This window comes from Adiantum capillus-veneris, chromosome 27 (assembly GCF_014529385.1).
Source record: "Adiantum capillus-veneris isolate H3 chromosome 27, ASM1452938v2, whole genome shotgun sequence".
NCBI classification, from domain to species: domain Eukaryota; kingdom Viridiplantae; phylum Streptophyta; class Polypodiopsida; order Polypodiales; family Pteridaceae; genus Adiantum; species Adiantum capillus-veneris.
Window position 1 is genome coordinate 88,379,466 of NC_140957.1, and position 26,238 is coordinate 88,405,703.

A 26,238-nucleotide genomic window follows, 5' to 3' on the forward strand; every position below is an offset into this window, starting at 1 on the left:
AATCATCTCACAACTCCCACTACAAATGCAACGTCTAGACGAATAGGAGGCTATGAAGGAACTCGATCTTATGCTAATAAACGTTATCAGCACAATTATAATGGATTCCCCCAAACAAATCTCTGACTAGCATCATAGGTTTGTTCCATGCACACTGCATGGCACACTTGCAGAATAAACATGCATTTGGGAGGAGTCTTGAGAATAACACTGAATTAAAACAACTCATCGAAAAGCTCTTTATCACTTATACTAACAAGGCCCCCAACAACCTTGACTTCATTTGTTTGAAATTTATTTGTGAACAAGCTAATGCTAGATTACAAGGGGAAGATTGTATGAGGTGTGATAGAAGAGATGTGTACTAAGGCCAACAATGTACCTATCAACAATTTAAACCTATCAAATACCTGCACAAGAGTAGTAGCCGTGGCAATTATGGACACACAAAGCGGTTCTATCCCAAATAAAGCCCATGCTGCTCTGCAACTCACAACACAAAAAGCAACCAAAGATATTAAAGCATTAGTCAAAGAAGATGAATGCGTGTTGAGACACCTAGAGCCCAAAAGACCTTCTGAGGAAGGTGAACAGCAGTGGACACCAGAATCCCTAATGAGGGGCCTAGTGCCCCCAGTAAGTTAAGACGTCCTAGTATGGGAAGGCTAAGGCCCCCTAAAAGAAAACTCACTTCACACCCATCTAAGCTTTTCGAAGACACAAAAGTGGACAAACACCACTAGCAATAAACCTACGCAGTTCAAAGCCAAAAAAAAAAAACCCAAGCCTATTACCCATCATAAGAGAAGAAATGGGAATATTTCATGAATTCTGCGAACCTGCAACCTTACGAGTACACTAAGCCATGATGATGAGGATGGGCTCCCCCTAAATAGCTCAAAAAAAATCCTTTGTCTTGAAACCCACCTTATTGCTACAATAAGGTAAACATCCCGGTGAAAGAATTGGTATGCTAAGAATGAGCTAGAGTAGAGCATTACTATTTTAAATGAAACCACCACGCTTACATTTGGAAGATACCCAAGCCCAAGCTCTCCTTAATGCCAAGTTCACCGCCCTTACAATCCAATATCAAATGGATTGTACACTAGCCCTTACCCAAGGGCAAAAGCTTCTAGTGCAAAACCTACAATCTAAAGTTGAAGGATATCACCTCGAAGTAGAAAGCCGCCTCACCGATCTTGTGAAAAATCTTTCTTGTATCACCTTGCCCCGATTAGCCTCTTGCGATTGGCACCAATACCTAAGGGTTTGGAAGGAATCCTCTCTTCAACAATTTCTCTCCCTAATGCAATCATTTATCGTTAACTCTCACTTGGCCTCCTCAAAGGAAGAAGAAGCTTACAAATCTAGGAAACGCTCTATTGCTACCATGAAGGAGGGAATCCTACACCTCCCAAAGGAGCAAACTATCAAAGAGCTTGTGGAACTTGAAGTCCATAAGCATTTAAAATCTCTCCCATTTTCCAAACCCCCTACTATTGCAACCTCCACCAATCCCCGCTACTCCAAAACTTCAAGTCACCATCCTCCCTCCAAAGCCCCTTTTTGCCCCCCCTAGATCCTCCCACCATACCCACAAACCATCCAAGGATCTCTCCCATCCCCCCCATCTTACACACTCCTTATCCCCTACCAAACCTCTTAACCAATCTTCCAAAAACCCAAAATCCCCCTCTCCACCATGTTCCCCACCATCTAAAAGACCTTTTAGGCACCCCATGCCCAAAGAACCTACTTTAGCTCCTAAATATCCTCTCAATCACATTCATAACCTCTTCTCACCCAAAATCCCTCCTCCTTCCATCGCCAAACCTTTTCCCTACAACAAATTTACCAAACCTTCAAAATACAACAAACCCACCAACCTAAATCTAAACTTCAATCGTGATAGCAACGGTTTTGGCGTTCGCAACCGAGATGGCTACAATGATGGCAACCGCAATGGCTACAATGATGACAACGGTAATGACAACCTGGAGGACAACTGTGATGACAATCATAATGGCAAGGATTTGGGAAAAGGGAGAGGGAGGAGGGATTAGGGCCTTCGCATCCATTGTCTTGGATTCACTTGCTTTTTAGTAAGCCCCTCCTCCTCCCAAACCTTTGGATTGGTTTATCCCTCTCTACCTCACCATCTTCCACACAAATTCCCCCCACCCCTATCCATGAGCATATGAAGAGAAGGAAAAGAAGCATGCGTAAGTTTTGGCTTCTCCTCACTAATCTGCATGCTTACCAGCTCATGCTCTTTGGTAAGCTTCCCTCACACTCACTTGTTACTAACCATACCTCTAGTTTTGTACATAACCTAACCACTCGTTCCCTCTCTTTCAACGAAAGTAAATGCTTAGACTTAGGGCTCAAATACATTCCCCCACTCTCCAACCCCCCACCCAAGCTCATCCTCCAAGCCCACGAAGCCTTGTCTAGAAGCCTTCAACTCAAAGTGTTCTTTCAAAATTCACCTTCCAACCCACCTTCCCTTTTTAAATCCCCTAACCCCTCTTGGATGCCCCCCTCCCTGAACCCTCAGTTAAAAAACATCACACTTCAAAACCACCTAAATCTAATTTCTACACTTTCAGGCGATAACGCTTCACGCTCTAAATTTCCTAATTTTGTCAAACAAGCACTCAAAACCCTTTCTAAAGACGACTCCATAATCATTAAACCGGTCGATAAAAACCTAGGCCTCACCATCCTCTCTAGAGAGTGGTATGACCAGGAGGCCCTTAGGCAACTCAATGACCAATCCATTATCAGCCTGTTACCATACCACCACACAACTACATCGCCTCCCTATTCTACTGCATCACCATTAAATACACTCTCCTTACTCTAGAAGAATCAACCTTTATTCTTACACCGATTTCCAAACCCTTCAAACCTTGCCCTATCCAATTCCTTCCTAAGATTCATAAACCTTCCCTTGTAGCCCGCCCTATTTGTTCCTATCGAGGATACATGTTAGAAAATGCCTCCAAATGGCTACACTACCAACTTTACCCTATCCTCCTTACACAAAAACAACACCTAAAAGACTCACTATCCCTTATCGTAGATCTTCAAGATAAACCCTTCCCTCCACACAGTCTCCTTTTCACTTTTGACATGACCTCTCTCTACCCTAGCATCCCCATACCCAAGGACTTCTAGCCCTTAGAAGTTCTATCACTAACCATTTTGATAATCCAAAAACGGAGTTCATCATCTCACTTGCCACCCTAATCCTCTCACACCATTAACTTTGCTTCAAAGATAAAAGTGTGGAAACAAATAAAAAGCACGACTATGGGGTCAAACTTTGCAGTGGCTTATGCTTGCCTATTTCTCTGTCACTTAGAAAACCACTCCCCTCTTATCCACAACCCCAACCTGGCGTATTATAAAAGATTCATAGATGATGCGTATGGAATCTGGATAGGCACACTTAGCACACTCTCCAAAACACTAGACTCCTATGCCGCCCCTCTACAAAGGCATATAGTGATCACCCATGTCATCTCCACCTTCGAAGCCACTATCCTGGATGTCCATTTTCATAAAGGACATCGATTTAGCCAATGTGGCATTCTAAACTCTAACTGCCACCAAAAACCACTAAACTCTTACCAATACATACCTTAGATCTCTTGGCACCCTCTCCACCAAAAGTTGGCTTTTATAAAAGCAGAACTCAAACGGTATATCATTAGAGAGAGCACCTCAAAGGGCTTCTCAAGCCTAAGAAACCTCTTCTTCCAAAGGCTCCTTTGCAAGGGATATCCTAGAAGGTTTTTAATAAAAGTCTTTTGCTCAATCTCTTACCAAGAGAGACCTTCTCTTTTAAGAAAAATTCCAAAAACCAAAAAAGTTCTCTCCATTATCTTTAAACTTCCTTTCTCACAAGAAACTCGGAAACTCAATCCTACCCGAACCATTGGAAAACCTCTCCAGCTAGCATGCAGCCTTTCCCCCTCCCTTGCACATCTCGACCAAACCCACCCTTTGTTGGACTAATGGCCCTAATTTAAGCTCTATCCTAACTAGAGCCTTAAAACCACATTGAAAGGCATCTCTTTCCCTTTATATTTTACCCTACCCTAACACCCACTTCTATGTTTTACAGGAATACGCCCAAAAATTTCACATACTTGGGCCACCCCTACTTGGCCTTTTCCTCTCCTCCTTTTTTCCTTAATCTGTTTTGAGCCTCCCTCAACAAGGAACCTCGACATACCTCGGATCATTGTACTCCTTTCTTTGCGTTGATCTCATGATGTAAAGAAAACCCCTATACCACCAACTACCCTCTACCCTTTACCATTAAAAGATTTTTGATGTAAGATAACCCCTAACCCTCTCTGATTGTTGAAATCCTTACCACCTACCTACATTGCACTATCAAGTTTTTTTTGCCCAAACATTTTGTTATGGTAATATTGTCCTTCCTCTCTCTCTCTCTCTCTCTCTCGCAAACCCCCCATCCATCCCCATCTCCCTATATTACACGCTAACCCACACCCTCGCAGTCTCCCCTCACTCTCCTTTGCTCTAGTTGCAATACACTTGAACCCTTGAAAAACCACACTGCCTTTAACTTAACGGTCTCCCCCTCTTTCACTTGCTCACTTGCAAATACAATCATACCAAGCTACCTTCAAGATTAACAGTAATAAATTTTGCCCACCCCACCGCAGCCTCCCCTCACTCCCCTTCGCTCTAGTTGCAATACGCTTGAACCCTTAAAAAACCACACTGCCTTTAACTTAACGGTCTCCCCCCTCTCTCACTTGCTCACTTGCAATACAATCAAACCAAGCTACCTTCAACATCAACGGTAATAAATTTTACCCTCAAAAAAATAATTTTTTCCCACATTTTTTTTCTCAATCCCCCCTCCCCGGTTTCCCCTTCTTTTGTTGGGGGGAGGCCTCTTCCCTTAATACTAGCCTCTGCCCTCACCCTCTTCCCCTTAACCTCTCTACAAATCTTCAAAATTACAAACCGCTTTTGACACTATTTCCCAAACAAACTTCCTCCCCCCCCCCCCCCCCCTCTTGACATTCCCCAACCCACCTCCTATATAAACTCCCCCTCCCTCTTTTGAACTCCTTTTAAAACCTACTACCACCTCCTACCACTGATGAGCTCCTCACGGAGCGAAACGCATTTGGTCAACCTCTCTCTCAACCCTTAACCTAACCGCAGCCTTAAACCCTTTTTCCCTTATGCTTAAATTCAAGTGCTACGCACGCTTGGCATTATTTTACAATTGTTGCAAGCTTGCAGATAAGCCACTGGAGCCTTGCGCTGCACCTTCCAGACTAGGCATGGGAGCAACATATTTTCTTCCTTCCACATAGGATGGGCCTCAATAACAAATGGAGTATGCTATTGACACTCTCTTCCACACTATCTAACCTTTTTGGTCATGGTTTGATTTAGTAAGTACAAGGATCACTCACTTTCCACTTTGAAATACCTATTGCTTTTGTTGTTGTAAGTACCTCACGAGGTTTTGTAATCCCATGGCATTACGGTTAATCAACACCTTTGGTGAGCTGTCTACCATCTCATCTTCCCCATTTCTTCCTTTTGTGCGCGGAACTCCAGTTACGTCATTAATTTTTTTACCTACACATACATAGACTGACATCAAGTTTACTCTAAGCAATATAAGCTCTTTAATAATGAGCTCGGTCTAGCAAGCTATTGAAGAATGACAGTAAAAACAAACATCAAAACCAAAAGTGCAAAAGAGAGCTGAAAATAGCAAGTTTACAAAAAGCTAGAAGAAACATGCTTACCCCTAACACATTTTAATTTTAACCACCAAAGCTTTGAAATAGAAGGCTATGTTCTTGAACCACCAATCAATATTGATGACATGGATAATTAGCTTCTCAATGTGAGAGCATTTTGTGGGCCTTCCCTGAGCAAAATTAGTCTGCAAGCCTTGGTTCGCAAAATACCAAAATGATGTCTAAATGCTTTTACAAGATATTTACATTTACAAACCTGATGGTATAACTGCATCACCGGAGCAGGATTCTGGGCCCTTGCATATCGCAAATCCTTCATATCCTTGCACCCATTATGTGCTTAAATACAAGTGCACATACATGCCAAAGGTAGGTTGAGCTGATAGCTTGAACTAGTTTTCCCGCCCATTCTTATCTCTTTGGACTTAAGGTTTTGCATTGTCGTCGTTGCTATTGATGTCTTTTTTACCATCTTCCCATGGCAGCTCATGCCGAGCCTGGTTGTACTTTTCTCGCAGCTGTTTTATGGGAATGAAATCTCCACCTGAATCCATCCCATAAAATAGGAAGGAAACATAAGGGTGATCAAAGGAGTCCTGCTCACAAAACAAACCCCTAGTGTCTCAGCTCTCATTCAACTCGAGTGATTTGTAGATGAAGTGCAGTCGCATACCTTGTCAGGTTCCTTAGGGGGCACCAAGTTGTCCTCAGCAACTGCAGGAAGCGACGAGTGTTATACATATTGCACTTAACACGAGCAAAAGACCAAATTCAAACACCATGCGCATTTCGAGCTACATTTTCAGAACAACAGAGTTAACAATAATTGACTGCTACCACCTTGTTTTCAGATCCACATGAACAATCTCCACGCGAAACACGGACAAAAAGCTTGCCCACTTCATGTATTTGTCTCAGAGCTTTAACCACATACCTCAGCGAGTGATGCTCGGTCTGTCCTAAAAAACTAGCACTAAGTAGATAATACTTCCAAGATTCCACATCATTACTTCCTTGTACGCCGTTCAACGATAAGCCAATAAGAATACTCTTATAAGTAAGTGACATCCATTCATCTTGCGTAAGAACAGCACCAACGCTATGCCTCAAACATCACAAATACTATAAAAAACTTCCTCAGTTCTTAAAGAAAGAGGATCGCTTCACAGTTACCTTCTTTTCCAACTCTTTGAAAGCCTTCTTCTAGCTTTCTCACCAACGAAAAGCTACACCCTTCTTGGTCAGCTCATTCCAAGGTGAAGGAATTTCAAAGAGTCTCCTGTCATAAGGACAGAGTCAAACAAAACTCCGTATGTCCCAAACTAAATCAGACTTTAGCAGGATCCATGCATACACCATTTTTACAGAGAGTCTGCCCAAGAAAGTGAATCTCCTCCATAAAGAACTCTCTTCTTGCCATTGACAACCAATCGCTCGTCCAAAAGTTTCAAAAATTGTACTCTCAATGCTGCTTTTCATCTCAAACAAAGACATCATATCGTCAAAGAACGTCCCAAGAAAAGCTCGACGATCATAGCTGAAGCATTTGTAAGCCTGAATGACAAAACAAAAATTTATGGAGCCCCAACGTTGTTTGAAAAGGGGTCTTTGCCCACATCCTCAGTACATACAAATCTGATGGAAGCCACTATTCGAGTTCCTACCACTAAAGATAGGCACCCCTCATAGTCTATCCAGGACCATCGATCCTTGAAATTATAAAATTGTTCTGCATGATATTCTTATCGAGTGCTCTATATTCAATGCACTTCCTCCAAGCCCACATGTTATTGAGTGCTCTTCAAGTCCATATGGCTGAAGTTAGACACCCTCTGTAGCTTGTCTCGAACGTCATGAATCCTGGTAATAAGAGACTTGTTCTGCATGGGAGTCTTATTGAGTGCTCTACATTCAAAGCACATTCTCAACGGCACATATTTCTTCTCGACCGGTGAACTTTGAGAACAAGCAGGTGATGATTCATCTAGATCGACTCGTTCTAGAACATACCATATGCTTGGCTCATGATCTCATGAGCATTACAATGATATAGATAGGGGACACAAGAACAATTATCCAAAAAAACACAAAACATCCTTCTTTCTTTCTACAAGCCTTTCAGTTATTCAAGACAATCAATTTATAGATTACTGGCATTCATTGAATTGAGACAGCCTTTGCTGGATAAGATTACGCATATTATATAGCAGATTGCTAATGCTAAAAAAGGAGTATGCTTGTGTTTCATTCGTCTGCAAATCCGAGGGGACCAGACCTGTACTATTAGCAGATGTCGAGTTATCTACGTTAGTATTGAACCTTCCTTAAGTCCTCAACACCCCAAAGCCTCTCTACAATGCTTTCAATTTTTCCAGTTCATTGTCAAGAGTAGAAGAAGTGTTTATAATCATTTCTAGGTATGCGTACCATAAGCAACAAGTAGATCTGGCTCTGCTCTCATATCAACCAATACCTGAAAAGCAGAAACTCTATTAAATTTTTCAAGGCACATACATAAGACTATAAACAACTCAACAATCCAAATGCCTTGCTATAGGAAGCATCTAATCATAATGTATGTGTCATTCATAGCACAAATATGTGACTGAGTCCTGTGCCAATAACTCCGGCTCAGCTCGGCTCTCAAAACAAAAAGCACTGTGCACTCTAAATCGAGTTAAGATGGTGGGAAAGTGGGAATGCTAACTTATGACCATATGTGAGTTCAGTCCTCTTAAGGCCTCTGTGGAGAGCTTGATTCAACCTGCTCTAGGGTCTCTCTGTGCTTTGACACCCTACACTACAGGTCTCATCTATAAATCGAGTCCTCATGCCCATGCGGTGGGTGGTACGTGATAGAAGTCGATTCTGAGGAGATCTGTCACGATAGATCGGAGATTTGTTGGCTACCCGGTCCCGAGAATAGGTTTTGCTCATGGTTGCAAATAAGATCCTCACCCGATTCACCCTTTTCCATTGCACCTTTGACACTAGGCAAAATGGCTTTAGACCAATAACATAGACATTTGAACACCTTTGTTAGAGAGGTGTTATAAGAAGCAACTATAATCTAGATTTGATAGAATTTTTGTGGGATTTCCAAATGGTATAAAAAAAGGGTAATTTAGGATGCAGAGATATTGCAACCATTCTAAGTTGGAGAGTTTACTTCACCACCTCGCATTCGAAATAGAATTTTGTGCATGAAACAATAAAGCTATTGGAGCACTTATCTACATAAGAGAGCATGAAGGTCATAAGAAGATGAGCTATTCCTTCCTCAAGAAACATTCCTAGAGCAAGATGTTGAAACCTTTTGAAGGATGACAAACTTCCAATGAGGAAAAACACCTTGAACTCCTACAGACTCCTCAAAATTTACAACAAAATGGTGATACCTTTTTCTATGGCTTTGAGAAGGCAAGAGTCATCCGAAGAAGGGAGCCTATATTTAGTGCCTCTAGAGAATAGTTCTTTCACGGATCTAGAAGGAAGAATAAAACAATATGTAGTAATAACATGACCCAAAGCTCCATTCACATAAGAAGAAAGGTACCTTTACTTTAAGGACAATGATTAATTACTACTAGAGATAGCGAGTATCACTATAGTTTAAAGCTTTTTGTCCTAAATATTTTCACATATTTGAAAGCTACGACAAGATGGTTCCATGCCTTTCTTCGATCATTTGAAGAAAGAACTAACTCTGGTTTGGGATGTCTTCGCCACAGCTTAGGTTTCATATGGTAATTTGTCTTGCTTTTACATGACGAACATTTTCCTTCTAAGTTAAAACCTTTAGGGAAAAAGGTATGAGAAGTTCTCATCCAAAACAACTCTCAAGGCCACACTGATTTATAGAAATCTTTAGAGTTTCTAAAATTCCGCTCTATGTGCTCCATAGGAAAACAAGGAGAAGCATCAAAACCATGTTTGGCCATTGCCGCATATAGAGGACCCAGCAATTAAATAATGAAGCATTTAACTTTCACGGTGGTTTGCGAGCTGAGGGTTTGACTTTCACACGTTACCAAAGTTAAGTTCTTTGGCCTTGTGAAAAAGAAAAAGTTTACCTCACAGCATAAGAAGAATGTTCAAAACAAAAGGCTCTGAACCTACAAGAAAGGGACAGAGTTCCATCTGCATTTCATGGAAATATTGCTCGGTAACAAAACAATACTCTTGAAGAATATAATATGTTTAATCATTCTCAAGTGCCAAAAATCACCGCCTCCCTTATAAAACTTCGTGAGTCAGATAGTCATGAAATACTGAAGGATCGACTCATTGCCTTGCCTTAAGTTTCTAGAAGCTAAGGAAGTGCCCTCCGGTGATCACTTTCACAGACGCTATGGAAGGCTACTCAGGTGCTCGACTTCTGCCCTCTTCTGGCCTAATTTCAGGACTCATGCATAATGCAAACTTGGAGGCTCGAATCATTTCACATTCTGGGATACTGTTGAGACAACAAACCTCTCAACCAAGCTACCACATTATCCCAGTCATCAAAAAATTTATGAATAGCTGGACATCTCGTAGTTATTTGTGAGTACAATTGTTCACAACAATGCCACGCCTCTTCTGGTAGGCATTGAACTATTCAGGATCTGCTTATTTACTAAGAAAATTTTTCCCCTACATGCTTGTTAAACACTGTTGGGCTTGATTTGCGTGGTTTGACAATAATCTTCACAACTGTTGAGCAGAAACTTGCCATCAAAAATGGAAAACAAGAGAATCTGCACCTGGTAAAACGGCTGATTTCTTCCCCGAGGTAAGTCTTGAACAAGAGCAGATGCAGACCAGCTCTCTGATTCTGAGCATAAAGGATCCATTCCACATATAACACCTCTGTAGCCTGAAAAGTAAGGTTTGGGCACACATGTACCATATAAGTTCCAAAAATGAAAATTAATACCTCTATAAAACCACATATAACACCTCTATGCTAGTTCCAAGCTTGAAACTTATCACCTCTAGAAAACTCTCTCACACAAACTACTGAGGTGTCAAGCCACTGAAGAATGGAGCCAACCTGCAGACCCTGGCCGAGGGGCCTAAAAGCTGGAAGAAGAAGAAGAAACAGAAGGAATCCCCGACCAACTCACAGATCAACGGCCGAGGGGCATAAAACCCTAAAAGTGAAAGAAAACTTGTTTTCAGCGCCCGAGAGTGGCCACAACGAAGTGAGACAATTTTATAACCTCAAAATATGATGACGTGGCACTTGTACGGACATCTTGGAATTTACGGCAAATTTTTAGGGAAATCCCAAAATTTTAGAAATGTGTTCTTTGGGGGTCAGCTTTTCATATTTGATGCTTTTAGGCTTTGGGCCTTTAAATATGAGCCTTGGGGCCCCTCTTTGGCACTCTTCAACACGCAGATTGCAAAGGAGGTGCTCCCCGGCTATTGTACTTTGCGAATCAGCAATAATAAAGAAATACCGAAAGGGGCCCAACAGTTGGGGCCAAATGCTCTCTTGGGGTGGAACTCCGCCACTCCCCCTCTCGTGTTTCGTCTACTATCTCTTTCAGTTCAATTGTTATTTGAAGTGCTTAAAGTTGCTTAGTCTATTCTTTTCCGTTGGTACGTGGTGCCCGTCCTCGTTACAGTGGTATCACACCTCCAAGCCTATGCTTTTTTGAAGGCATACCGGTCCTATAAAGAGGAGACATAGCAAGATAGTGCTTCTAGATTTTATGGAAAATTTTATGAAAGAAGCTTCGTGGTCTGACCCCGACCTTAATAGCAACTCCCATACTTACTTCATCGCGCATCACGCGCGCTCCCATCTTCATCGCTCTATCTTACAGGGCATAAGCCATAAAGATCACTTGCAAGAGAAGGATCAAAGATTTCTTTTTTTCGAGCCGTTGTTTTTCTCAAAAGCAATGCCATAAAGTGGTGAGTGTCTATAGCTACCAGGCCGCACACTCCAAGGACTTGGCAAGCTTTCAATAAAATTTTTGCCCAAAGTTACATGCCTTTTGACATCTTCCTTCAGAGTGCAGCTTCTGGCAAAGTGGGTTATCCTGAAATGCTTGCCATGGAAACCCTAGCAGAATTGTTTGACTTTGGTTTTAATACTGGTTTCAATGATTGGTGATTTACTCCCCGGTGGAGTACAAAAGAGAATTGATGTTTGAGAATGCTTGTTTATACTCAAGGCCCGGACCCTTACGGTTATTTGCAAGGGGAGTATCGAATGTTTGAAAAGTGCTTTTTTACTCATGGCCTGGACCCTTGTGGTTATTTATGGGGGGAGTATTGTTGTTGTTACTCATGGCCCGGACCTGGATGGTTATTTACAGAGGGAGTATTATGAAGTCTAAACAGTAATTACTCTTAGACCTCCAAACAATGCAGGCTACCATTTGGGGGGCGTTTGGTTGTAAAGGCCTCTATCTCATGGCCCGAAACTTTTTAGGTTATTTGCAGGAGGAGTGATGAGGGAGTCGTTGAATAGCTCATGGCTCGGACCGAGATGGTTATTTGCTGGGGGGGTGTTCATCGACGGCTTTATGTTTCTATGTCTTGTAGCACGCATATGTGAGCATTTGTGTTGCATTGTGATGTGCCAACCACCACTGAATATTCCTTTTTGGATGAGATTTTTCTGGGAAACCAACGACCCAAGATATCAAGAGCTCCAATATGGAATGAGACTCCTTATTGGATGAGATTCTTCTGGGAAGCCAACGACCCTAGAAATCAAGAGCTCTGATTTGGAATGAGAAAACTGATTGTCCCTTGGAATGACCCTCGGAAATTTATGAGCTAACTTGAGTTGTTTTGCAGATATGTTGTAATCGTTGACGATTCCTTTCTTTCAAGAAGAGGAGATGTCACAAACTGTTGATGTGTCAAGCCACTGAAGAACGGAGCCAGCTTGCAGATCTCGGGTGAGGAGCCTAAAACCTAGAAGAAGAAGAAGAAGAAACAGAAGGAATCCCCGACCAATTCACACATCAGCGACCGACGGCCTAAAAACCCTAAAAGTCAAAGACAACTTATTTGAAGCACCCGAAAGTGGCCGAAACTACGTCAAACAAGTTTATAACATCAAAATATGATGACATGGCACTTGTATAGACATCCTTGAATTCATGGCAAATTTTTAGGGAAATCCCGAAATTTTAGAAATGTGTTTTTTTGGGGTCAACTTTTCATATTTGATGCTTTTAGGCTTTGGGTCTTTAAATATGAGCCTTGGGGGCCCTCTCTAGCACTCTTCAGCACGGAGATTGCAAAGGAGGTGCTCCACGAAAGTTGTACTTTGCGAATCGGCAATAATAAAGAAATACCGAAAGGGGCACCAACATTTGGGGCCACTCCTTTCTTGGGGTGGAACTCCCCCACTCCCCGTCTCGTGTGTCGTCTATCTCTTTCAGTTCAGTTGTTATTTGAAGTGCTTAAAGTTGTTCATTCTCTTCTTTCCGTTGGCACTTGATAGACATGGGGACTGCACATGGATTGGCCATTTTGAATGGCCTACAGAGATTTCCTGTTGCGGGAGGTTTTACATGCTTTCCACACAGACATGGAGCCAGCACATTGGAATATGTCATGTGACAGCCGAGCTTTATCTCTAGTATCCAGGACCTCATAGTTGGACCTAGACCTGTTGGTGTGGCATTAGATTACGCCCTTGTGTTGATGACCATCTCTTTCTAGTTTAGTGTAGCACACATACTACGGATAGCAGCCCCTACTCGCTACACCTTTACATGAGATTCGAGAGACGGACTCTGTCTACATAGATGGGATCTACAGGCGAGAGACGGACTCTGTCTACATAGATGGGATCTACAGGCGAGAGACGGATTCTGACTACATAGATGGGATCTACAGGCACCTGTGCACTAAGGAGCCAGGGCAACCTCTGGAGGAGCTTACTACTATACTAACACAAACATTGCATGATGCAGCAGCAGAGGCATACCCACACACCCAGCCTAAGCAGAGATGATGTTCTAGGAGCATGCCCCAAACCGGCTGGTATGATGAGGAGTGCCCCGAGACGAGAGCCAAGCTTCAGAGGGAGGTGCTTTTGGGGGTCATAGCCAGTCACAAATTGCCTTCCGACGCCTAGTGCGGCGGAAGAAGAGGGATTTTTTGCTCGACTAGAACAGGATCTATATCAACTATTCAGGACTCAGGTGAGGCATGGCGACTCTTTCATGAGCACTCCTCCCCTCCTGCGATTACTTCTACAGAGGCCTGGGGACAGTATGTGTCATCTCTGTACACAGTTCTTGGACAGCCGCCTCTTCCCGACCCCCCCGAGCCATGCCCACACGCATGCGCTTTTTACACCGCTGAGATGGTGAAGAAGGCCATTGATAGGATGAGGACTCGGAGAGCATATGATCATGATGGCTTAGTGGCTGAGCATTTTATACATGCCAGGGAATGCTCGTAGAGCTTCTAGCAGTGATGTTCAACCGTGTCATGTGTGAGGGTTTACTTGATACTTTGAGTTTATCTACTATTGTACCTATCTTCAAGTTAGGAGACCCTATGGAGCTTGGGAATTATCGCACTGTCATGATTGGACACACATTGGCACGGTTGTACGCATCCATTCTTGAGAAGAAGCTGAGTAGATGGGCAGAGAGGGAGGGTATACGCGCAACCAGGCAGGCAAGGTTCAGGAGAGGTTTTTCTACTCTTAACCACATTCTGATACTCAGAGCCATTATTGAGGAGGGCAATGATCAATCACGAGTGAGACGGATCTATTGTAGCTTTGTGGACTTCCGCAAAGCATTTGACACAATGCCCACAACTAGATTGATGCGTAGACTATAGGAGATGGGAGTACCCACAAAGCTGATTTGAGGGATTATGGCATTATACACGTCAGTAGTGTGGCATGTAAGCACTCCAGAGGGGTGGGGTTATCTACATTAGTCCACTCCAATATCGGGTTGAAGCAGGGCTGCCTGCTCTCTCCTACTCTGTTTGGTATGTATGTGGATGAGGTATCAGACTATACTGAAAGTGAGGGTGATAGAGGTGCACACTTGGCACGGACATGGATTCCACTATGTTATATGCTGATGATATTGTGTTGATCTCTGACTCTCCGGAGGGGATGCAACATCACTTGGATGCTTTGCATAGGTTTGCTCACGACAGTGGTCTGTCTGTCAACCTTGATAAAACCAAGGTTATGGTGTTTAACACCACCCCACAATGGCCCAGGAGATCAGCACCCACATTTACATACGGCCATGAGACAGTGGAGTATACAGATGCTTACACCTAACTTGGAGTGGTCTTTAGTGGACCAGCATTTTCATTGAAGAGAGCAGCAGACACTAGACTGACTAGAGCACATGCAACATTTGGTGGATTCAGAGTACCAGCAGAGGCCAGGGCATGTCCCCTATGTCACATGGAGCCTGAGACAGAGTTGCACTACACATGTCATTGCCCAGTTTACTATGAGATACGAGGCCGCTTTCAGAGAGGGCTTTGGACCACTCTATAGAGTCACTCAGTCATGGGGTATGAGGATCAAAGATGTCTGGATTTGTTTTTGCTCGAACTACACAGACACAGAGAGAGCCTGATGAGAGGAGAGGCTAGCCAATCTCAGAGACAGATCATAGACTTCTTTAGAGTGGACATTGAGCAGCCTGAGGTACAGCTACCACAACAGAGCTCACATTCTCCTCACACCAGAGGCACGTTGATCAATCAAGCGACTGAGCTAGGGAGATCTAGACGCCACCACTACGGAGGACTACACAACATCGATGGAGGCTGCATCAGAGGATTCGGATCACTTTGGTCCGACATGCACGATGCCAAGTCAAACTATCGACCATGGAGGAGATTGATGAGATCCGCCAACGACCGATGATGGATCTCCCAAGATTTAGATCTTTTGAGGATTGTACATCCTGCTCATCTTGTATCAGCCTTTGTATCAGCTCTCACCCATTATATTCCCACACGCACAACCACATTGTGTTGTATTAGTCCCCAGTCACTACTCTCAACCCCCCCCCCCCCTCCCCTCATATCCTACATAGTTCCAACTAGCTGCTTAGTTCACATCTAGCAGTTAAGATTTTAGTTTTCACTTTACTTGACTTTATTTTTGTATCCAGACATAGTATTAGATCCACCAAGATTGTATTAATATGGTCTCATGGGTCATTTTGGCCTTTTGAAGACATTTAATATAACATTTCATTTTCATCTCTCTCTCTCTCTCTCTCTCTCTCTCTCTCTCTCTCTCTCTCTCTCTTACACACACACACACACACACTTGGTCACTATACTTTGCTATGATTACTTCATCCTTGACACACACACACACATTATATTGATGCACCTATCTTAAACTAGGGCTCACTTGTAACATGATGGAGCTGATGTGTATACTTTTTAGTAAACTTGTGATGGTTCGTGCCATTGTCCTTGCTGTTGGGTTAAAGGCCTAAATAACCCCTTTTTGTACATTTTTATACTTTGTCCAGGTTCATATTGAACCTGGACACATTTTTTAAAGGTCACTTATAATAAAAGTGGGAAAACCCAAAACTCACTTATTGAGTTTTCCCCAAAAACGTGAGCTCTCTCTCTCTCCCTCTTCTTCTGCTAGCGCTTCGTCTCCCCTCTTTGCAAACACACTGCACTTCCTCGCGTGCTCTTTCACTTGCACACACCGCCGCGCGCTCATCAACTGGTATCAGAGCCCGATTAGGGTTTGCCCCCAAACCTGCAAACGCTGAATTTCAACCAAAACTTTATCGCGAGATTTTGCAATTTCGTCGCCAAAGGACTTGTCCCCGGACACCAGAGAGCTCCCGGCAACCAAAATTGACCTAAAACAGGCTGAAATTAGGTCAAAAACAGGAAATTACAGGTTATGACAGCAAAATATAGGTTTTGCAAATGATGTATTAAAGTGTGGGAATACTTTTGCTAAGTCCCCGCTACCCGAAAACACTGAAATTACAGAAAAACAAGCCCTAAAACAGGTGTTTTAAGCAAATTTCAGATTTGCGCAGGTTTATGCAAGTGTTTATTATGGTGCGATTACATTGGGGAAAGTGCAAATTGATGCAATCTAAACACATTTGACAAATTTTGTCGATGTATGACCATTTGTGGCTCAATTTCATGCAATTTTGATGCTACAAATTGGGGCTTTTGTGCTTACATGCTTCTAAAGGCTGTGTATTAGCCTTATGTATGTCTTCTGAGGCTAAAAACAACTAAATTTGTTGTTTTCGAGCACAAATTCGCTCGCTGAAATTTCCTGCGCATAAATTTCAAAAATTGAATTTTGTGCCCAAATCAATCTATTTTGCCCCAAATTGCTCCTGTGACCATTTGGAGCTGTAGTGCACATCTCTGTGAGGCTGTACTTCGATTTTTGCGCATTTTGCCCAAAAAATTCAGCGTATTATCCCTCTTATTTCGTGCAACTATGGCCTCATCTTCTTCGGATGTGAAGAACCTCTTCAAGATTAAGAGGTTCGATGGAACAGGTTTTGATCTTTGGAAAGACAAGATTCAGGGAATCCTATTCCTTAAGGATTGCGAAGGGGCACTTGAACAGGTGAAGCCACAGACTATGACGGATAAAGCATGGGTTAGCATGAACAGGAAGGCCGTTACATACATTAAAATGGCCATGACAGATGAGACCGTCATTGATGAAAAAGGTCTCACGACTGCTTTTGATGTGTGGGAGAAGTTAAAGGGAATGTATGAAAATACAACGCCTGTCAACCAGGTGCACTTGATGCGAAAGCTTGTTGGCATGCAACTAGATGAGTCCAAGAGCGCGGCAGAGCACTTGTCATTGTTCGCAGGTACTTTGTCGCAGTTTTACAGGATTCTGGCTTGTCCCCTTTTGATGATAAGCTGAAAGCTATCTTCTTGCTTACGACCTTACCTGAGTCATGGGAAACTTTGGTGGTTTCGTTGTCCAATAACCCCAATTTGACCTTTGATAGTGTTAGGGGTTCTATCTTGAATGAAGAAATCAGGAGGAAAGCAAGTGGAGAGGGAGGCAGCTCTGCCAACATGGTTAGAGGCAAGATAGAAAAGAAGAATGCTTATGCACAAAGGAGTAAGAGTAAGAGTAAAGAAAGGGGAAATGCAAGCAAAGGCAACGGTGATGTGACTTGCTATCAATGTGGCAGAAAGGGTCACAAGAAACCTGATTGTAGGTACTGTAAAGCTGAGTTAGAAAGGAAAAAGAATGGTGGAGACAAAAAGAAAGAGAAGAAGGAAGTCAAGGCAGATGCACAGGATAGCTCAAAGGACAAAGAGAAGGCCAATGTGGCTTCTAGTGTCGTGATTGAGGAGCTGTCAGATGTAGAGGACATCTTGTGTGCCACTTTGTCAGATGATGATGCTTATGACTTTGACCCTTAAAACATTATTACGCACACCTACCTCGTGGCTTCACACTACCTGGCATGGCATTTACTCTCGGCTTCTTCCATACGCTGACTTCTAATGGCTATGACGTCGCCTGCTACTCCGTTCTGCTCGACGACCAATCTTGCATACCTCTTGTCCTCTAGATGTATCCCAGTAAGGTTAAAGGAGACAAGAGTGTTTTATTGGTTGTAGATGAATCGTTCGTACATAGGCTGTGGCCTTGAAACATATTGCTGGATAATGATCTTTGTAGACAAGATGATGAAACTAAAACCGTGGTTAGGGTTGCTTGTCTGCAGTTCATTACCATATGAGGGTAATCGAATAATGTTGTGTCTGTCTCTAGCATGGATATTTACGAATTTGTCTTGATAGTTCACCACTATACTTAATTTAAAAGGTGAAAAAATGGCCGAGTCACATAGGTGGCTTTCATTGCTCAACAAAGCTTGCAACCATTGTGGTTGACTGTTAATGGTGTAAATGTTGAAAGATTGGTCGATTTAATGATGAATAGGGTTTCTTTCAATTTCTGAACCTCACCAGCTGGCTGTCAAGGCTGTCCTTATAGCACGACTCATAATTGTCAAAATTTGTTGGCATTAAACGGCTGGTTTTAAAACTATTAATATTATGGCTGAAGCTCTAATTTAACTTAGAGAACTGAGCCCTGATTCTTGATACTGGGTTGTCTGCCATAAATCACTAAGGGCTCGGTTTGGTATGGAGATTTTTTTAAACTCTATCTTTACCAAAGGGAACTCTTGAAAACATTTCAAAAGGAGGTCGGCTTTCATCTTTCGTGAATATCTATGTCCGAACATTAGATGATTGATACATTGGGGCTTTTTTAGCTTGATTGGTCGAATAAATGGATTTGTTTGAAACTCATAGGTTATCTTTCAACCTTACATAAAATTTCACTCTCCGGCCTTGTTATGGCTCAATTAGAAGGGTTGAATGTACAGAATCTTAATGAATATTTGTCAAGACACTTGCATCAAAACGGGTAATGGCCTTTTGATGCCCTTGTAGTGGGTTTGTAATTCAAAAAGTTACATCATGTTTTGAATACATCAAAAATTATATTTAAAAAAGAAATATTAGAGGAATCTTTTGACGATTGGATCAGAAGGGGTGGTGGCCTTTTGATCACAATGAATACACTTTAAAATTAAGGGGATATTTTGACACTTGGATCAGAAGGGATGGTGGTTTTTTTATCACAATGAAAACATGTGGAAATACACTTCTTATGGTTTATCTACTTACTTTTGGAAGGATTATTTGTCTCCTAAATACTTTGCACTATTTGATGCTCTAAAAAGGATAGTGGGTTTAAGTTAAAAAGTTTTTTAAGTAGGACATGAATAACAACTGATAAGCTCGTTGACACCTGTAATGCATATTCAAGGCTAACGTCTTCTTTATATGGATGCAGGTGAGAATTCTATCTTTACTTTAGAGTTTTTTGGTTTTGCCACTATCCGACTTTGAAGAACCCTGCCGATTCAACCTAGATGATCTCCACAACTCTATAGTTTATTGTATAAGATCATTGGAATGATGCCTCATTCTTATTATATTCTACAAAAATGAATCTAAAACTGAGTCGTTTTTGTACAAATCTATGTCCAGTCATCTAAAGCCACTCGTCATTTAAACGTTATGCTCTTTTGTGTATATGTATTAAATTTAATACTGCAACACACACACACACACTCACTCTCACTTTTTTTTTGTAAATCTTAATTTAGAAATGGGAAATCTCAAAGTGAGGAAAACCCATTGGAAAGATCAGAAAGGCTCTAAAAGCAAACATAGAAGAGTTGCAGGATATCTAGGGATATGTCCCCAACATCAAGGGCAAAATGTAAGGATTGTCTAAGTGAAATCTTGAACAAAGGAAAGGGATCCGCATCATACCGATGGAACATTTGAAAATTGTGTTGATGCCACAAAGACCATAGGGCCCAAAGTCTGACCCATGTGAAGAAGACCGCAAATCCTTGAAAAGAAGGTGGGCCAAAAGCCCAAAACTGTTTGTGGAAAACTACCGAGGGAAAGCGGAGGCACATACATGTTGATATGCGGTCAAGGCCCTACTGAAATGACAATCCCAAAGCAGGTGTCTGACAGTCTCATCACAAGCTGAACATTTGACACAATGAGAAGAGCTGATGTGACGTGCACTAAGGAGAGTTCTAAGAGGGAGAACTCCCAACAAGCAGCACCATAGAGACAGACGTTCCTTCAGAGGCAAATGGCTCTTTCTCCACCACTGATCAGATTTATGCAAAGACCATATCGCATTATAATGGTCAGCCAACCAAGACTCGTGCAGGAGAGAAGTATAAATGTTGCTAGCAGAAATGGTAACAAAAGGTGTCCAAAGGTGTCCCATAAAGTCCAATCCGACGTATGACATCCATTGGCCAGTGACGGAATGTGCAAGAAAACAGATAGCATGTGCTCAAGCACGCTCCAAGTCTGGTAATAATGTGTGCCCAAAACAAAGTGTGCAGCTCCCTGAGAGAAACTAAGCATATTCCCAAACGTGTCAACCACATCATCCACTATGTGTATGCCTTGGCAAGAAAGGAAGTATGCCTGGTGTGGCGACTGGTCGACAAGAGTAAGAGAGAATGCCCTGCTCCAGTGCCTTTCCAAGAGTAGCGAATTGCCATTTGGTTGTCTGCCACACCAAGAAAGATAAGCAAGTGAATGCTTCCCAAGCAACGAATACACTAGAGGCAGCTACGCAACCAAGAATGTGACCGACCATCATGCCAAACACAATCTCCCTAAGGGAGGTCTGCTAGTGGCCAAAGGCGGAAGTGGTAACATGCTCACATAATGAGGCAATCACGACTCTCCACCATGGTTGAGACTACTGCGCAAGAGTAGGTAATAATATGGCCTTCCTCACAAGAGCATGACGGCAAAGGTCCAAAATATTCAGCCCCCCAAAACGCTTCGAAGTGCATAGTTTGTCTATTGATAACAAACGGAGCCCTTTCATATGAGAAATAGTGTGCCACAAAAGAGAGAATATATTAGACATAAGCGATGTGAGACGAGGACGAGGCCAATGCAACAACGGTAAGTAGAATTTAACATATGTCATCATAATGTTCTAGACAATACGAAGCCGACATGTAAGGGCCATGGGGACAGTTTCCAGTATTGCAATTTGACATTCAGGCGTTGCATAACCCGATCCATTTGTTGAGTATTGGTTACCTTCCAACCAATAGGATATCGTCAGACAATCACATGTGGACCGAGAATATCTCCAGGTCACAAAAGATGATATGGTTTATTACAAGGCTTCAACAACCAGTCATCGGCATAAGCCTGCCCAATAAAGTCATCTCTAGAGGGTAGTTGCAGCCCGTGAAGACAACCAAGCGAAGTCAAGTGATCCAAATACAACAACAAGGGGTGAGTGGCAATGGCATACAACAAGGCACTTAGGGGCAACCTTGCCCAACTAAGCATCCGAGTGGACAAGGGTCAATCAGCTCACCATCAAGAAGGCCACAAGAGGTACTATAGGCATACAAGAAATATACAACACTGGCTAACTTAGGACCGAATCCAAGGGCCCGCATTGTGTCGAAAATGAAATCCCATTGTACCATGTCAAAGTCCTTCACAATATCTACCTGCATCACAAGTAGATCTTGCTGAGTATATTTGGCATACTCCATTCCAATTAAAATATTATCCAGATTATCCATGATTTGGCGACAAGAGATGAACTGCATGGATAGCCGCAAGAAGAGGCTCCTTGAAGCGATGTACAATCATCTTAGCCAGTATTTTGTATATGACCGGCATAAGACTGATCGGCCGCCAATGAGGAAACTGCTTACAAAGGGCCTGTTTGGGTAATAATTTTAGCAACCCTTCTTTCCATGATAATGGCAAATTCTGCTTAGTCTATGTAGCATTCATCATGTAGAGTAAAGGCTTTCTAGAGGCTCCCAAAAGGAGATAAAAAATTCCACAGTAAGCCCATCCCAACCAAGGGAACGCCATCGACTACGTGCAAGTAATGTTGAGTGCAATTCAGTTTTAGTAAAATCCACCTCCATTGCTTGTGCATCTTAAGGCGAGAGAACTGAATGCACTGTAGATAACAAAAGTTGGCGTGCATAAAGAGTTTCAACAGAAGCTTAAGGAGGAAGAGCAAAAAACATTCCCACAGTGTGAAGCCATGGCATCAGCGAGCTCATGTTTTGAGGTTGTCCAATGGTCCAATCGAAGCATAACCCTCTTGATGGTTTGAGAGGCCCTTCAATGGTGTACGTGCTTATAAAACTGTTTTGAGGCACATCCCTTATCCACAAACGCACGATGTCGAGCGCGGGTAAACCATTTAGCTAGTTTGCGTTTATCATTATGTTGCATACATACTCGAGCATGACAAAGCGCTTTCGATTCACATTCAATTAATAGGCATGTATTAGCTAAAAGTTGTAGCTCTTCATAAACATGCTTGGCATCCTCAACATCCCCCGCGCAACTGAAGCATATAGTGCTTGCCATGGGTAAAGGCTGTAACAATCCCTGTGCCTTATGCCGGTCAAACTTGACCTTTTGGCATACTAAACAATTGCGTACAAAGTCTGTCACAAGGACGTGGCAACTGCTAACCTTAGTTGTTGGTTTCTTTCCAATGATTTTTGTTTAAATTTTTAGACCCTCTTTTTGAAGTTGCAAATGGTCGACATTCTACGGCCAATGTGAACGATAGTTTCACCCGCAGACGGGAAGTGGTCGGCACTAGAATTCGTATAGTAAGAGGATGTCTAGGCTCAGAGTAAGATCATGTAGGCCCCCCGTCGCACTTAGCAAGTTGGTGGATACTAGGAAGTGAACTCAATAAAGGCATAAAGTCAAGGTGGGATCACGTAAGTCTTCTAAGACCCTTCGTGGGTGATGTGCCAAAAGATATGCTAGATGAGGATCAACCAGAAGTTGAGGAACTTGATGAGATCCTAGTACGTGAGCAAGTTTTGGCACATAAGGACAGAAAAGTCAAAGGACAAGTTGCAAGACGTTATTTGGTGAAGTTCAAGAACCATCCGCCTATGGATGCAAAGTGGATGGAAGAGCATGAACTATCAGAGTCACCAAATGTATTGCAGCTTTACCTTGAAGCCTTTGGGTCACAACCTACCTATGCCCCAACCCAACGTGTGCAAAGGAGGGGTAATGATAGAGCTAGTACATCAAATGTACATATGAATTCAGTGTAATAGATGGAAATGACAAAAGTATGAAGGTCTTATTAAGCCATTTGTATCTATGTGTTACGACCTTTCTTGCAGATACATGCGATGATAAAAGAGTGTTAATAACACAAGATCATCAGATGCGTGTTTATAGGGCTGTTTTGCTGCGTTTTCAGTGATACGCAGGTCTTGGCAGCCATGGAAATCTTCCCCTTTTGCATCTATTTGTTCACAAATGCATTACAGGTCAAGGGCAGAAGAGGGGGCGCTCGATTTATGCTCGGAGGATGCTTCATTGAGAACTTGTCACACAGGTTAAGAGCTATGAAGTGCTTTCTTTCCCCTCATGTACAGTGTGGTGCTAGGAATGATGCCCTGCACGCTACACACTGCTCTCTCTCCCCTACGTGCAGTTATGTGATGCCCCACAAGAGGGCCCTTCATTTGACTGATGTACAGCTGTGTGGGTTCATGCTTTTGTGCTGAGGCAAGAGCCTCCTTGAGCAGGAACCGGGGTAGCTAGCTGCTACTCCAAAACAGGCACTGGTGAGGGTCATAACCTCACCGTACAAGTGCAAATTCAGCACTGTGTATGCACAGAAAATTGATTGTTTCTCAGCCATACAGACGCCAGAACCCTTGGGAATTGTGCCCTACTGGCAGAGGACAGCTAGAGGACTTTTTGGGGCTGAAAACATAACAAAAACTAGTAAATACAGCGAGCTGAATTTACTGTTTTTGGGCTGGAATCAGAGGGTATACGCCATGGAAGTGAGTTCTAGCAGGTGAATAAAGAAATACCGAAAGGGGCGCCAATTTTGGGGCCTACAGGTTGTCGGCGTCTGCTCGGGGCATTCTAGCTTCCGAGCCGTGTGTGTTCTTAAGTGTTAATTCGTGTGTGTTCTTAAGTGTTAATTCCCGTCGTAGGGTTCCTTTGCACGCTCTCTTTGTTTGTGTTTAAAGTAAAGAATTTCGGGTGAAAGCCAACGCCTATCGCCCCACGGGCCGGTTTCAAGGTTCCATTGCCGGGATATCAATCACTTTTTTCTCAAAGAGTGAGTCTCGGTTGTTTTGGGTAAAGACATAGAGTGCAGGAACGCGGGATTACACTATGGCCGACAAAGGGAAGGGCATTATGGAAGAGGGTTCCTCTTCGAAGGATAGGCAAGAAATCCCTATGGTTTTCGAGATTGGCGAGAGCTCACGGCCACGTCAGTCTGTACCTCCTGTTAATGTGAATGTCCCTCGAGTAGTACAGGGCTTTATGACTGGGCAACTTGAGGATGATGCGTTCAAGACTCAGTTACTTGCCGCGGTGAATGTCTTTTCACAGTTGGTGCAGAATCCAAGGTTTATGGAGTTCTTGCAAGCGTCACCAGTGCAACAGCAAAATAGGCAACCTACGCTGCGTATGGAGCTTGTTGAGGCTCAAGCCCAAATACTTCATGCCACTCAGCAGGATAGGGAACACTCGCATGTTGCGGAGTCAGGGGCTCCAAAACAGGTTCCTCCCGTGCATGAATAGGTGGTTGTTCCACAGGTTATAACAGTTCAGCTCGCCACCTTTCAAAGCCCGCATGCTGTCTTGAATGGACAGGGAACTGGATACCAGGCAATGCACCCAGTTTTTCCACCACCCACGGTACATCCTGGGTATTTCGGGGGTGGATCAGTGTTCCAAAGTATGGCTGCTTATGCGCCTGGAAGTCAGCCGTACATGCCAGGAACAGTGTTTGGGGGTATGCAAGGCATCATAAACCCCATGTATGGTAGTATCGACATGGAGAAGGGTTTTCAGTGCAACCAGGGCCAGTTTGGGGTGCCACAAGGTCATTTTGGCGTGGCTGGTTTTTCTGGACAGCAATCAGATATTGCACCTCTAATGCAAAATGTGAATGGCCAAGATGTGCCGATCATGCCTACTACAGTGACCATGTTACAGACCATTCCTTATGACAACTTGGGGGCACTTGAGAAGCCGAAAGCTTACAAAGAAGGTGGTGCAGCTGTAAAGTTCAGTACTTTCAGTGGCTTTGAGGATAAAGCAAAGGCTCTCACTTTTCTCCAGCAGTTTGATACAGCTTATGCAGGAGGGAATTTTACAGAGGCCTCGAAAGTCAAGAAAGCTGTCACTTTCTTAAAGGACAATACGCTTACTTGGTGGACGACATTGTTAATAGCAAGGACAGGCAGCCGCCCCTTGGGTCTACTTCAAGCAAATGTTTGCATCTGCTTGGTGAATTTGAAGCCGACGTCATGATAGCTTGGCACCAGCTTACTTCGGCTAAATGCAAGAGCTTGTTGGAGTACAATCGGAGGTTTTGTAAAGCGTTACTCTCAGTGACCTCCTACAAATTTGTGCCACTGACAAAGCAGATAGAGAAGTATTGTTGTGGGCTGCCTAAAGGGCTTCGTGATTACTATACCAAGAACAGAGTGGCTACCCTCACTCAGCTTATGGAAGTTGCTAACACTGGTCTTGCCTTGTTGAGAGGAGAGGACAGTGGGTTTCCGAGCAATGAAAAAGAAGGGCAGCAGAAGAAAAATTCAGCGAAGAATCCCTTTGTGAAAACGGCGCCTGATGCGTCACAGGGGTCAAGAAAGGCCACCAAAGACAAGGATTCAGTCGGGACTTCTGGAGTGCAAGCAAAGAAACAGAAAAGGAAGCCTTCTGTGCGCAAGTCGCTCGAGGAAAAGAAGGTCCTAATGGCTGAAAATAAATGCTTTATATGCAAGCAGCATGGTCACTTTGCTACCAATTGTCCACAAAGGAAAAGAGCAGCTAACTCAAATGATAAAGAAGATCA

General features: G+C 43.0%; 2 protein-coding genes across 3 annotated transcripts in view; both read right to left on the reverse strand.

Moving 5' to 3' along the window:
• Positions 1-228: 228 nt before the first annotated feature.
• On the reverse strand, positions 229-6,090 carry LOC147422354 (uncharacterized). Its single transcript, XM_086503333.1, has 4 exons — positions 6,028-6,090; positions 5,817-5,862; positions 5,517-5,643; positions 229-483 (listed from the first exon to the last, which is right to left on the reverse strand). The coding sequence occupies exons 1-4, from the start codon at positions 6,088-6,090 to the stop codon at positions 321-323; spliced, it is 399 nt and encodes a 132-aa protein (XP_086359459.1). The 3' UTR covers positions 229-320.
• The window catches only part of LOC147422355 (uvrB/uvrC motif-containing protein), a 68,847-nt gene continuing 48,634 nt past the window's right edge, over positions 6,026-26,238 (reverse strand). Inside the window, exons 6-9 of one of the 2 annotated variants that reach the window (XM_086503330.1) lie at positions 10,517-10,629; positions 8,199-8,244; positions 6,445-6,485; positions 6,026-6,367 (exon numbers count right to left, since the gene is read on the reverse strand). In XM_086503330.1, coding sequence (XP_086359456.1) covers positions 6,197-6,367; positions 6,445-6,485; positions 8,199-8,244; positions 10,517-10,629 — 371 coding nt within the window. In that variant the 3' untranslated portion in view covers positions 6,026-6,196. The remainder of the gene's footprint in view (positions 6,368-6,444; positions 6,486-8,198; positions 8,245-10,516; positions 10,630-26,238) is intronic. The other variant, XM_086503331.1, reaches the window with a different exon arrangement.